This window comes from Mizuhopecten yessoensis, unplaced genomic scaffold, assembly GCF_002113885.1.
Source record: "Mizuhopecten yessoensis strain PY_sf001 unplaced genomic scaffold, ASM211388v2 scaffold8657, whole genome shotgun sequence".
Lineage (NCBI taxonomy): Eukaryota > Metazoa > Mollusca > Bivalvia > Pectinida > Pectinidae > Mizuhopecten > Mizuhopecten yessoensis.
Genome location: NW_018407656.1, coordinates 397,176 through 412,169, shown reverse-complemented (window position 1 = coordinate 412,169; position 14,994 = coordinate 397,176). Strand labels below are relative to the sequence as shown.

The following is a 14,994-nucleotide window of genomic DNA, read 5'->3' as shown; positions in this document are numbered from 1 at the left end:
CGGGTATAGGGAGGTGAGAGTGGACGATGAAATCACTTCTTCTATGAGAGAACATCATGGAAGAGACAGGTAGCCATCAGGTTTTGTGGATCACAGATACATATAACAATAACATACATAACAATAACATACATAACAATAACATTCAATCAATATTCAGGTACCAATACTGAAACAAGTACAGACACTCGACACTGTTTTTGTAATTGTCCTATTCATATGGTATTGTGCGCAAAGTGCATGAATCATACTAAATGTGCATGGTTGCTGTATATACTATTATGACAATTACAACTATATTGATGGAATAGCACTCCAACAATCCAAGTCGCCTGAGTGGTTGATTTAAAGCCAATCTTATTGAAATCGGCAGCAGACTGCCAAGCATCATATTGACAAGTGTACAAAATGGTGACAAAAGCAAGTCATGAACACCACTTACATTCATAGTATTATGAAAGGCATGATCTGTAATTTGACTGAATCATATATAATGCAGAGGCAATGTAAAAGTAAATAGAGATTTTATCTTTGTTTGCTTTCAGGTATGTTTCAATGATTTATTAATGAACATTAACACTTGTATTCAATATTTACTATTCACATTTACAACAGAAAATAACGACATGCAGGTCTATAGATAAACCGGTGGGGGAATGGGATGTGGAGGGATGGGTCAAATCTATAAATAACTAAAAATATAACCAGTAAATCAGAAAATTCCTGTTTAGTACATAGCACACTAACACAAATTTACCCCTATTGTGACTTCAGCTTCTCAAATGTCTGTACTAGAAGAAGATTTTCTTATCCCATAAAGAAAGCATTGCTTATATTGAGTGAAAATATTAATTAATGCTAAGGATTGTTCCAGAACCCTCCACGTGTAAACTTACTCCTCGAAGAATATTTCATTTAATAAATATTTCTTGATATCAATATAATGCTAACAGGAATTATTTATTTACATGTATATAAATTAATATAAATGTCCCATTAATGTTCTAGAATAATTCGTCACATGAAATGTCTAACAATTTATAATTTTTCTTAAATTCAGAGAATGAGATACATTAGACATTAAAATTACTGACGCCAAGTATTTCCAGAATGTACCAATGTGGACCAAATAAAATACGATCACAATATAACATGCATAACTGATCGAATGACATGCATCTTTTTTATTTTATTCTGTAAATTTGGTATTTTGTTTATATAAAATCATCGATATAAACTTATTAGTAATAATATCTATCTAAAAGTTAGTTTTCAAAACTGTTATGAAATTAATCTATAATCTAAAGTTAGTTATCTCAGACTCAATGTTAATTAAAAGATTCAAATGAGAAATCATGAATTACCTCCCTTTGGTGTATAGTCAATGCCAACAATGCATATATATATATATATATATATATATATATATATATATATATATATACAGGTTCATGTAGCACAGCCAGTGAGGTGTTTTATGTTTGACTTTCTGATGACTAGTACAATATGTACTGTCACTTCATCAGAAACATGATTGGTAACGAGTATGTAAACGAAATGTGAAACGGTATATTAGTTGGTAGCAAAATCACCGTCAATTTGGCTACGCTTAAGGGAACAAAATGACAATGAAATCAGACAATTCGTTCAGGTTCTTCATAAGCAATCTGCTTTGCTGTGATTGGTTAGTATGACACAGGTAGAAGTTTATCAGCACCAGAAATGGAAATTGAAAAGAGTTTGTCGAAAGTCACTCTTGAGTAAACGAGAACAATAAGAGAAATAACTCTCTCTTTGGCTCCTATATGGAAATCCCTGCAATTCTTTAAAATGATAATCTATAATCCTTTGCAAACCAAAAGTGAAGAAATACCTGTTACTATAAGCTAATACTCAAGACATTTAAACATTTTCAGTATTTTTTTTATGATCAACTCACTGACCAATCAGAATACAGAAATCATGTTTATCTTTGATTTTTATTGAAATCATGATGCCTATATGAACTTAATTTGTTTTCTATCAACTAAAGTAAGACACCTTTTTTCAGGGACACTTGAAGTTGTAACTTAAAAGGTTAAGACTGGTGATGGCAAAAATGACAACTGTCAGTTAAGAAGGATGGTTTTGTAGATGGTGTTTCTGGGACGACAAGGAAGAAATGAAAAGATCTAAAAATTCAAGATGGTTGTATTAAACTACTGCTGTTGTTAGTCGAGAATTTTGGGTGCAAAGGCTTATTTTACTAACGTAAAATTCCAAAACCAAGCTAGTGGCATGAGACTGGTGAACGACTCTGGAAAGCACACTAAATACAGGTATAAAAAGTTTGTTGACCCTTGACGCAAAGCCTAGCGGTCAAGTGGTCAGAACTACCTGTGATGGACACTTTGGCTGACCACTCGTGAGTGCCGTGTAATACGTGTTGTTGGGATTGCCTTATATGGCCGGAATGTAAACCATTGGGAACTTTGAAAACATTTCTGAAATTAAAAATCATCAACGAAAACAGTTTAAAAAGACAGCATCTACAATGATTTTATCCACATAAATAATAGTTGACAGGTGACACCCGTCACACACCAAGATACAAATGTGACCAACTTAATTTACTTAATTAGATATGTTAGTTAACATTTTCAAATTACATATTTTTCGACCCACTTAATGATGATGGTAATTTTGAAGTAGTAACTCGAGGTAGTTTTTTACGTTATAAATTACAAATAGAAATATTATTGAAAATATATATCTTGTTATCATAATGTATCCTAATTAAGCCATTTAAGTTGGTAACTTGTATCCTGAACAACATGCATACATGTTATTTTGGGCAAAAAATAATGAGGTGTACACTTTCAGAATTTACTGTAAGTACCAAGAATAAATTTTACTACCAGTGTTATGTTTGAACTGAAAGGGGAGACAATCGGAGCTTAAAGTTCAAACGAAATGAGATATAATTGAAACCAGAAATTGTTCTTCAATGCGTTTTTATTATTGTTCTTTTCTTTCAGAACACAATTTATTTCTAGACAATAAAATCTTGACCTTTTATTATTTGCCCAAAATGAACAAGTGGAAAAAACAACAAACATCTTTGGGTGGACACACAACATGCTGGACATGCGGTCAGTGACTGGACACCGACGACTTACCAGTTATAGCTATTTTTGCTGACCATTTGGACGTTCCATCTAAAACACTTTGTTTGACCGCCTTCATGTGTCCGCTATGAGATTTTTTGTCTACCCCGAACACTTCCCTTGATAAACAGTGTAGAAATCGTTGACGTCATTTGTTCAAGGATTAGGTAAAGTACAACACCCAAATTACGGTACTTTATTTCACCTGTGACAAGCTATGATGGTATATTTTTTTGTAGTCTTGAGAAATGGAATATTGTGTCAATTTGACTCCAAACCTACTATCTCAATACTTTGAGTCTATAAATATCGATAAAGGGTTTTATCAGAAAAGGGGTTGGGCTTATAAGCGAGCATTAGCTTGCAACAGGTGAAATATGTTTTCCATTTTTTGTGAAAATCTGTAAAATTACACAAACAAATTGCTTGCATTTCAACTATGAAAGTGTTTTGCATTTAAGATTTGTCCTCTTTTCTTAACTCCTCAACAATAACAGCTGAATCAATATCATAATATACAGACAACTTTAACTAAGACAGAATTTCTCATTTTTGTAACCATATTCAAGGCAGATGCCGATTTTTTCAATAAAAAAGAGGTTTAATCATACTGTTTAACTGCATTACTCTGGAAAAACTTGGGAGTTGAAAAAAGTCTACTTAGGGATACACATGTATATGCTACCCGACTATATCAATATAATGTGATTTTTGTCAGAGTTATCTCCCATAGATGATAACTAAGTGGTCGTTCAGAATTCAGAATAACAAGAGCGTCATCAATGATTGCATACTTGCATAACTCTCAACAAAGTGCTAAAGTTCAGGCCACTTAAGTGAAATTCAATAGATGACAAAGACGGTGCTTTACAGATGTTTGAAAGAAAAACAATTTTGAATTTATTTTTTTCTTCAAAGTTTGTACCTGATTATTTTTTATTGTCGTAACAGAAATCAGAAATTCAACAAAAATGGCGCTAAAAAGTGATTACAGATAAACATGAATACTTTATATATACATGCATACTGTCAAAATTTGAAATAAATCATACAAATATATTTTTTGCAAATATTTTAAACATGTTAGTTTTCCAAAGTTTGAATTCATGTTGAGCTCCTTACATAAGCTATTAAAATATTATGAAATAAAATTTGGAAATAAAATTTAACTATGATGTAAGTAATATCTGTAAAATGATTTATTTACTAATTAACAAACTCATCACTTTAGCTTTTCCTACTACCTGTTACTAACGTTTAGTTTGAAGATGTTACCTATATCATGAACACAGGAACCAAACCTGCTGATGACTTTAGAGGTATTTCTTACCTAATTAGATCAAATATTTCCGGCTTGTTGCGTTCCCGGATCTTCATCCTATCCTTCATGGCCATTATAATGTTATGAGTTTTGTCTTCAGCTCCATGCTTAGAGCTTTTCTCTGCAGCTCCTTGAAGGTAGAAAAAAAGAAAGTTATGAAAATAGTTGTTCACAAAACTAACTACAGTGATAGCTTACTCAAAAGGCAACTATTATATTTCATTAACGAAAATGTTAACCCTGAGTTAAAGCTTCACTTCTCATAATTTTGCTGATGCCCATCTGCTGCTGACTTGTAGCTTCATAGTTTACACTGGGCATTTGAAACTTTTGTTTTAGAAATTAAAGAAATGGTATTGGAAGTTGATTTGCATAATTAATGAACATTCTGTTTTAGAAATTGCCCGTTCAAACTTTACTTTTAAGCTGACCTTCACATTTGACCTCATCTTGACCTTCACCCTTGATCTACTTACTTTGCAAACAGTCAGCATTAAGGAGGTCTTTGCACTTCTCGTGACATTTGACCCCACACTCTGTACAGCGCACACCCTGCCGCACCATGCCCCAAAGTAAACCCTCACACTCAAAACAGTATGTCGGAGATGTGGCGGTCCACACCACGAAGTTATGGGGCGTCGTGCTGGAGATTGGGTAGATCAGCGCCTGCAGGGTCTTCTTGTAAACATGCATTTTCTGAAAAAAATAACGTGATAAATATTTGTTTATATGCATTTTCGTTAAAGACATTATTACACAAAAAGGAAATATTAGTCCTACTACACATTTTTCTATAAATATTCAAGAAACTTACACTAAGATATATCTCCAATTGGAAGCAAAATAGAGCACCTTGTCACAGTTTCGAAAGTAGAATAATCATCTGGGGGGTATTTACACCCACAGTATTTATCAGCATTCTGAGCTAAGGAAATCCTGACAATAGCTATCCTGCTGCCAATACCATCAAAACCAAGAAGGAATACTTAATTCTTTTAAATAATATAAATCAAATGAAACAAAGTATTGCTGTGTTTTTTGGCATTAAATAGATGCATAATTTAAGACTTCCTTTGGCATAAACAATGCTAGTATTTGCATTTGGGCTGTCCGAATGGTGATTTTCCGCGTTAAATATGGGATTTAGATGCAGTAACTGCATGGTACTGCTAAATTAAGTAAGATTCACTCAATCACTGGTTTCTAAAGTACAGACCCGTAAAAACAATTTAACAGAAAACGTTATGAATCATGTTACAAAGTTGGAGGCAAACGGAGATAAACAGAAACAGAGAGGCACACACGGAAAGGAAAGGTATAGTTAGACAACTGGAGGTCCAGGACTGATTGAAATGTAAAAGCTAGCAAAATGGAGGAACAGAGATTGGCGAACGGATGGAAAACGTGAGAGACAAACTTTGAGCGGGAAGGAGTATAATATTACTGATCAGTTCTGAGCGGGGAAGGAGTATAGTATTACTGACCAGTTCTGAGCGGGGAAGGAGTATAATATTACTGACTAGTTCTGAGCGGGGAAGGAGAATAATATTACTGACCAGCTCTGAGCGGGAAAGGAGTATAATATTACTGACTAGTTCTGAGCGGGGAAGGAGAATAATATTACTGACCAGTTCTGAGCGGGAAAGGAGTATAATATTACTGACCAGCTCTGAGCGGGAAAGGAGTATAATATTACTGATCAGTTCTGAGCGGGGAAGGAGTATAATATTACTGACCAGTTCTGAGGGGGGAAGGAGTATAGTATTACTGACCAGTTCTGAGCGGGGAAGAAGTATAATATTACTGACCAGTTCTGAGCGGGGAAGGAGTATAATATTACTGACCAGTTCTGAGCGGGTAAGGAGTATAATATTACTGACCAGTTCTGAGGGGGAAAGGAATATAATATTACTGACCAGTTCTGAGCGGGTAAGGAGTATAATATTACTGACCAGTTCTGCGCGGGGAAGGAGTATAATATTACTGACCAGTTCTGAGCGGGAAAGGAATATAATATTACTGACCAGTTCTTCGTCCTTCAGAGACTGACGGGCCACCATTGCCGATGGAACTCCCGCATTTCTGTTCTTCACCTGCATGGTCTGGAAAATTACAAGATTACACATGGTAAAACGTCCCATGAATAATATCTAGCAGAAAATAAATAATTTCAAGTAATTTTTTTCTACTGAAGACTCCCTTTATTTGTTGAAAATTAAAGAAGTTAATGTATTAAAATGCCTTTAAAAAGTACTTATTTGAAGCATTTTTTTTTTTGTGTAAATCCTCTTTTCTTTTCCCCACAGCTGCGATGTAACTTAAATTTGTATACAGGAAAGTCATCATCTAAACCATTCTAAACAATCAGTTGCTAGGGAAAATGCACAAGAAATAAGCAATGAGTAAATATCAATTTGAAATTTATTTTGAATTGAACTGAATGAATTTTGTTAGATTTGCACACATCTACGACATCAGCTAGAAAAAGTATAAAGAATGTGGTCAAAACATTCACCCATTTAATTATTATAATTTTTTTTATACATGAATTCATTGTCGAAAACCTCCCTGCCCCAAGATGTCCTTAGCTACAATTCCCGTTCTGTGGAAATTTCAAATATCAACATCTACCGAGTCATTTTAAGTTAAAATACAATTTTATCAATTATCAATGAAAATTTACATAACAACTTTCAGACATACATGCATAATTGCCTATAAATAAACCTTACCAATAGCTGACATTTATAATTATAGCTGTAAATATTATCTGTTAGCACTCCTAAGACTGCAAATCATCTTAGTAATATATTTACACAGGTAAAGACATAATTATATAATACATTTACTCTTTTAACAGCTTGTACTAAGCATTCACGGTGCACTAGTGTCAAACTGACAAAATACTAATGGTTCTGACACATCATATAATATTGAATGATATTCAAAGACTCAGATTACACAAATCCTATAAGCATTAGAGAATATGATTTTTTTTAATCAATTATCATCATTTCAAACACATGAATTAAAACCAAACATTAATTCACCACTTTTTAAAAGAAATTATTCACATAAAATATTCCAACTGTTCCTACTCCCTGTTGTTGTTTTTGTGTATTTTTTTTTATCACAATCATAATCAATATAATTTGAACCTAATAAATGATCACATTTTTGAAAAGTTTTAAATAAATGCATTTTCTGATAAAATATTCAACATCAATGGTATAATCAATTTGTTTGGGATACAAAATTATCCTAAATTACTCCAAAATACTTCATAATTTATATGTCAATTTAAATCACAGCTATTATACAGGATCAATTTCTAGTACTTAATGAAATCAATTTCAAATTGTGCTGTCCAAGATTTTGAAAATTGATATGGGAAACATTTTTGTTCCCATAGCAATATGTCATTTTAATGATGAAATATGGTTAAAAAATATACACTTAATATCATGTTGGTGACAAGTGATTTACACTTATTGTCACATTGGTTGATGTCACATTTCAGATAATATCATGTTTTCATTAAACATGTCATATTGGTGATATCAATGTAGTATGCAACATACATTTTTTACCTCATCGAAAATTATCAATTTTCAGAGAAAAATAAAAGTTCCTGTTAATATCACATTCTGCTTAATATAACTTTTCCCTGTAACATTACACATGACATTAAGAGTATTAAGATTTATTTTTAAAATAAAATGAAGATCGTTTCTTAATTATATACTGTGTTGAAAGATCTCTTCTAAAAATACATACTGGGGTGAAAGGTTGTGATCACGACTACTTTTAACATTGATTTGAATATTGTATAGTTCTATAATCAGGAAAAACTAAAAAATTCATTCTCTGAATATTGTTACCAAAAAATCCAATCAAGCTTTATAAACCAAATGGTTACCCCATAACAAAACAAATCTATAACAAGAGGCCCAATGGGCCTGCATCGCTCACCTAGTATTAATCTCACACTTGTAATCTGAAAAGTGGACTAAACTAAATCTACAGGCAGAATATCAGTGTTTGATTCATAAGAACCTATTAAAAGATTTGAACATATGATGCCTGTGACCTTGAATGTCGAACAAGGGCATTAGGTTGAAAGTTGGTCAAGGTCATTCATTTGAAAAACTTGGTAGTCCTTCATCCCAGCATGCTACAGGCCCAATTTCAGTACCCTGGGCCTTTTGGTTATTGAGATAAAGTTGTTTGAAGATTTTAAGACATTTGACCCCTGTGACCTTGAAAGTGGGTCAAGGTCATTTATTTGGACAAACTTGGCAGTCCTTCATCCCAGCATGCTACAGGCCCATTAATTAGTACGCTTGGCCTCTTGCTTATTGAGAAGAAGTCGTTTGAAGATTTTAAGACATTTGACCCCTGTGACCTTGAAAATTGATCAAGGTCATTTATTTGAACAAACTTGTTAGCCCTTCATCCCAGCATACTACAGGCCCAATATCAGTACCCTGGGCCTTTTGGTTATTGAGAAGAAGTCGTTTAAAGTAAAATATTGACGCCGGACGACAGACGGACGACGGATGCCGCACCACAGCATAAGCTCACTTGACCCTTTGGGCCAGGTGAGCTAAAAATAATTACGCACAAAAAGATATGTTATGTATACGTTAGAAGCATGAAAAACTAACAACATGAAAATTAACACACAACAAAACAGTTATATCATTCAGTGATATGTGTCAACAATAATAAAGTGTATGCATTGAGGTTAGATACTGCAGGTATGAATTCACAATTTACCAGTCTGGAAATCTACAAAATTCAAACATTTATACTGTCTAATTCATAAAAAAAACCTTGCAGGACATTCAGATACAACTTCATTGTCATATCCAAGATGAATAGAATATATACCAATTAAAATCTTACACAATAAAAACACATATTGATTCTCTGTATCTTTTGTGCACTGGAAAATTACTTTTAAATTCAAATAATGAAATACTTGAAAAAGTACAGTATAATGGATCATCAAATGTCACAGCCTGGAGATAGAAAAGATATCAAACAACTTAAAGAAGAACTTATATGGAAAGCTCAGAATCCAAATACAGGGTTCAAATTTTCTAGTTAGAGAAACTGAAAGTGTCAGATTACACAGGTTTCACTGTATGAACGACAACAACAACAACAACGACGACGACGACGACGACATAATACACATGTAGCTAAATACTAACACTAAAGTACAACACAAGCAACGACTATACCAAACTGACATGCGTGTACTTTTTATCTTGTGAGAAAGAAATATTCTAACAAACCAGAAGATTTGTATGGCATCACTATTTTAGACTGGCTATACCTGCCCATAAGTTTAAAAAAAAATCCACCTACATTCTTCTCTAAGCCTTTCTCCCCCTAGTTTGAAAATAAGGAATTAAATGTCCTGAGCGATCTAAATTGTAAGTTATCCTCCGAGATCTAAATTGTAAGTTATCCTCCAAGGTCAAAATTGTAAGATATCCTCAGAGATCTAAATTATAAGTTATCCTCCGAGATCTGAATTGTAAGTTATCCTCCGAGATCAAAATTGTAAGTTATCCTCCGAGATCTAAATTGTAAGTTATCCTCCGAGGTCAAAATTGTAAGTTATCCTCCCAGATCTAAATTGTAAGTTATCCTCCAAGATCAAAATTGTAAGTTATCCTCCGAGGTCAAAATTGTAAGTTATCCTCCGAGATCTAAATTGTAAGTTATCCTCCGAGGTCAAAATTGTAAGTTATCCTCCCAGATCTAAATTTTAAGTTATCCTCCGAGATCTAAATTGTAAGTTATCCTCCGATATCAAAGTTGTAAGTTATTCTCCGAGATCAAAGTTGTAAGTTATCCTCTGAGATCTAAATTGTAAGTTATCCTCCGAGATCTAAATTGTAAGTTATCCTCCGAGATCTAAATTGTAAGTTATCCTCTGAGATCTAAATTGTAAGTTATCCTCCGAGATCTAAATTGTAAGTTATCCTCCGAGATCAAAGTTGTAAGTGTCTCTATATTTATAAATTTGATATTCTATAGATTGGATGCTGTTTAAAGGAATTTATATAATATCCACGTTGTAAAGAGGTGCAGAAAAAAATCTGTGGGTTAATTTGGAAAATAAATTCTTGTTCATAATATAAAACACACACAAAATAAAACCTGGTCTGAGACAAACTTTCTACTTCCTATGTGACCTGAATGTACAATTGTTAATAGGTCATGTACATGTAGGTCATGTTCTTCATGACCTTTGAACTTCAAATCACAGAAGCGGTAGATGGATTTTTTTTTCTATGCTAAAAGCTTTCTTTGCAGAACTTCACAGGGTGGGGGAAGAAAAGTCCCTTGAAAACTCTGATATTAGGAATATTGATCACAGCTATGGAAAGAAGCTTATTTGAGGACAAAACTTATAGTTTTAATTAAATTTTCTTTTAGGTGATTTGGCTGAGGTTTAGACTATTTATCTACGTGAGGATGTCACAGTACAGACAGTAAAGACTGTATAGAGTTACTACAGTGCTCTAAGCTTACACACAGAGTGGAGATATCTCGAGTTACCTTGACCTTTAGGTCTGCACTCAATCATACAAGCTAATAATATACTTTTACTAGGTATTGAATTTCACAAAAAACATCTCTAAGTCAGATTCGCTAGACTAGTACACTACAGAAAACATGGATACCACCTGGACAAGCTTAGTCATTGTGATACTATTTACATTCGGACAGAAGGCTCCTTCCTTGTACTTAAAACCTCCCTTCCCTAACCCCATCATCTTGTAGTAACCGGGGAAGTTATTAGTGCCTAATTACCTGGTACCATTTCCCATCCCTTCTTTCATTAAAACTCAGAAATACAATTTCTCTACCGTAGGTCATATTTCAATATCATTAAAGTCAAAAAAGATTTTGTTTATATTTTCAATATATGTTGTTAACCAATTCACCCCTAAAGACACATTTGAACCTTACCAAATGAAAGACAGGGCAAGTCCAGTTTAAATACGTAGGGGTGAAGGAATTAACATTATTCAATTACAAACATCATCAGATCTGGTATAGAACTACGTACAACAGTAACATCACTGAGAGCCCAGCATAGACTCTTCTACTGACAGTGAATTAAATATTAATTTCCATCATAATCTTAATATACAGATGTATATAGTTTAATTACACAAGAGATCAATGAGCCACATACTTAAGTGTTCATCACTAGTCAATATTTACATCTAATATACTTCACAATGAATATTAATACAATATTTTTTACGTTTGAAAATGTCTTAATCTCATGAGAATTTCAACCTGTATGAGTACTATTTGAGAAGGGAGATAACCTAGTGTGTTTCTTTTTCTTTTCTTTTTCCCCCAGGTAAGGAATTAACTTGATTTTTTCTTGATTTTTTCAAATTTCAAACTAGTTCAAGCTACAACACTTGTTTAATGATCTGTCTGTAACTTCTCAAGAAAAAAATGTCAGAATTAGATTTCCCCAAATTTTGTTTGATTGGTATAATTATTTAAACTATACTCGGAGATGAAAAAAACCCCAGAGATATGAATTTCAATGTGGTTTTACACAACTTTAAAACTACCAGGTACACAAATATTTTTTTCAGAAGTCAGTTAGACAAACAAGAAATAATGAAAACTTTACAATCAGAAGTGTGAATCCAATACAACAGTCAATATCAAAGTTAGGAAAAATTGAATCTGATCATTCTTTTCAAGAAGTCAAAGTCAGTTTATATAAAAATCTACCACAAATATAATTTATTTCTCATATGTCATACACCAACTTTGTCTAATTCTATGTCTGAATCATTTTCATATATTGAAAAGACAAAATTCACCCAAACACAATGATATTTTTTGTCACAATATGGAGAATAATTGTGAAAATTGTAAATTATGAATATTAATTCGGTTAATTGAACAGAAAAAACACAGGATTTTTACCTGTTATTTTTTTTTTGTGTGTGAATCAAAATCCTCACTATACAGAAATTTGATCAGATATATTTTGGTCTGTTTCATTCTCATTTCGTAAAATGTTTATTTCAGGAACTAGAACATTGCAGTTGTATGATACAAGTAATAAATAAGTGTAAATAAAATGTCTAGACAACAGTACAAACAACACATTCATTTACCTTAATAACCTGTTAGCGAGGAGGAATCGGTGTAGGGTATTAATTTAATTTTTTTAATCATTTTTTAAAAATTCATATCAAGTTAAATTTTAACCTTTTTAATCCTGTTTCCCTTCCAAAATTATTCAGTACAAAATCATAAAATTCATCACTATTCAGATAAAGATACTGCATTATTAAGTAGCTCTGGGCTAACATTTCATTTGTTAAGAAAATATTCCAGTATGTTAAAGATATATAGTGACGTTGCAATCTGATTTTCTGATTGGAGGAGATAAACTGAGACAGAAGAGCTTACCAGGTCGCTGACCAATGAGACAGACTTTCTGCGTGGAGCTCGGATCTCTGGCATACTGTCGATACTTGTATAGAACGGATTGTGCTCTGGAGGTCTACAAGAACAAATACAGAAACTATTTGACCAATTTCTAAAATATATGTATTTCATTTCTTTCATTTCTTTCTTTTATGAAGTATTGGAAATATAGATTTGAGATATCCTGTCTTTAGAAAGAAAACAAAAATGAACGCATACTAAGAAATGCACTATCATTTTGAATAAGCTTTACTGATACAAGAACAAACTCGTTGAATTCAAGTGCATGCACAGATATCACATTTTTTTTGTCTTTCAAAGACTTCCAAGTTTACTGACATAATCCCTTACTCCATCAAAGGATTCAGTCAATTTTGATGTCAGTTAAAGCAGGTTTCATTCGTATATTTGTATCATCATCAACAACAATTAATACAAGTCAAAATGACCAAGTACGAAAGACATTTTTACATGTGTGACCTCTTTTGGAACAGAGGTATAATTCACAGCTGAAGGTAGCATATAGCCTTAAGGTAGCATATAGCCTTAAGAAGGAAATTGTCTGAGTTTTAGTGACTTATTTTAGTGCTTTAGTCATAATTGTCACACAGGTCTGGGTGTTATAATCCTGTCCAATCAGCCTAATGTAACAACCAAAATCAACCTGTACATTATTGATGGTGTGTAGTCGGAAATATAACCTAAAGCAATGCTGATGTTTATAGAGGGGATGGGCAGGTGGGGTTAGGGAATGGTTAACAGTAGTACGGGTCGGGAGGGGTGAAAAAGGAGAGGGTGTACATTAGGGGTGGGGTAAAGGCCAACATAAGTACTGATGGGGTGGGGAATGTTTTGGTGGAATATACTATTGGGTAGAGGGAAAGAATGAGGAAAGAATAGAAATTCGATGGGNGGAATGGGAAAGGTACATTGAAAGGTGGGGAGGAGGGGAAAGAATGTGGGGGCAAATGGTAGGGTTAGAAGGCAGAAGGGTAGCAGAGATGGTGGAAATTACAGAAATGAAAGATTAGGATTTGGATCAGTCATGACAATTCAAGGCTCTGGTTCACGTATGAACAGGAATGCATTTGCTAGCTAGCACTGTTACCCAACACTCTCAGGAACAGCTTGAATCAACAAACCAGTTTATCACAATTCCACTGGGGAGAAAATAGTAAATGAAATATTTTGTTCTGGAATTACTCAAACAAATAATTATACAACACCAATGTTTTCTATACAGCTGAACTGTACATTATAGCTTCAGGCTTATTGAGTAGTGGTAAACCTGCTGGGTAAATTATTCATTCCCTAACCAGGTCTGTTACCATATCCCCACTATTGCTGTCAGCCATGACACTTCAGACAGACACACATTGAGTCTCTACAGAAAACTATAAAAGCAATTTTTAATCTGCTAATGTGACTACAATAAATTCCTTTATATAACCCATTGGTTCTAAAAATAGACCAAATGTACCTCCACATTAACCAAACTATTCAAAATTGCATCATTGCACCTTTTTGAAATCACAAAATGTTCCATGTTGGTCTAGTCATTCGTGTTTGAATATAGATATACAATATACATTTCTATATATATACACAGTGAATGATAAAGGGCTCCTTATAATGTTTTCCCCATGTACCGATTTTTTCCTTCTTTAACTAAGCAATTTTTTATTTTTTTTATTTTGATATGGTCAAAGTTGGGAGCCCACTTATTATAAAAATAATTCTGCCCTTAATGGATTTTGTATGGTAAAAACACTGGTGGACCCTTACCGTGTATTTTTTTCATTTTTTCGTTTAATTTTCAAAAATCGTTTAGTTGTTCTCTTTTTGTGTGTATTTTTTTGATTATAGTTTATATTTGACGAGTCACCGTTTATTGTTTAAACCGACGTTTATTCTTCGCAGACTTGTGTTTAGTTTTGAGTATAACAGTTTGTTTTATAAATGCATGTTAACTTTTCACGGAACAGAGTTTGTTTTATAACTACATGTTTACTTTTCTTGGCCCAGTGTTTGTTT

General features: G+C 33.2%; 1 protein-coding gene across 17 annotated transcripts in view; it reads right to left on the bottom strand.

The window, feature by feature from the left end:
• The window catches only part of LOC110456312 (protein unc-13 homolog B-like), a 206,445-nt gene that overhangs the window by 52,892 nt on the left and 138,559 nt on the right, over positions 1-14,994 (bottom strand). For 10 of the 17 annotated variants that reach the window (XM_021506965.1, XM_021506978.1, XM_021506962.1 and 7 more), the window contains 7 exons: positions 12,943-13,036; positions 12,645-12,653; positions 9,247-9,258; positions 6,492-6,569; positions 4,944-5,163; positions 4,477-4,597; positions 3,159-3,265 (listed from right to left, as the gene is read on the bottom strand). In XM_021506965.1, coding sequence (XP_021362640.1) covers positions 3,159-3,265; positions 4,477-4,597; positions 4,944-5,163; positions 6,492-6,569; positions 9,247-9,258; positions 12,645-12,653; positions 12,943-13,036 — 641 coding nt within the window. Of the gene's footprint in view, positions 1-2,376; positions 2,484-3,158; positions 3,266-4,476; positions 4,598-4,943; positions 5,164-6,491; positions 6,570-9,246; positions 9,259-12,644; positions 12,654-12,942; positions 13,037-14,994 lie in introns of all 17 variants that reach the window. The other 7 variants (XM_021506973.1, XM_021506975.1, XM_021506976.1 and 4 more) reach the window with 4 other exon arrangements.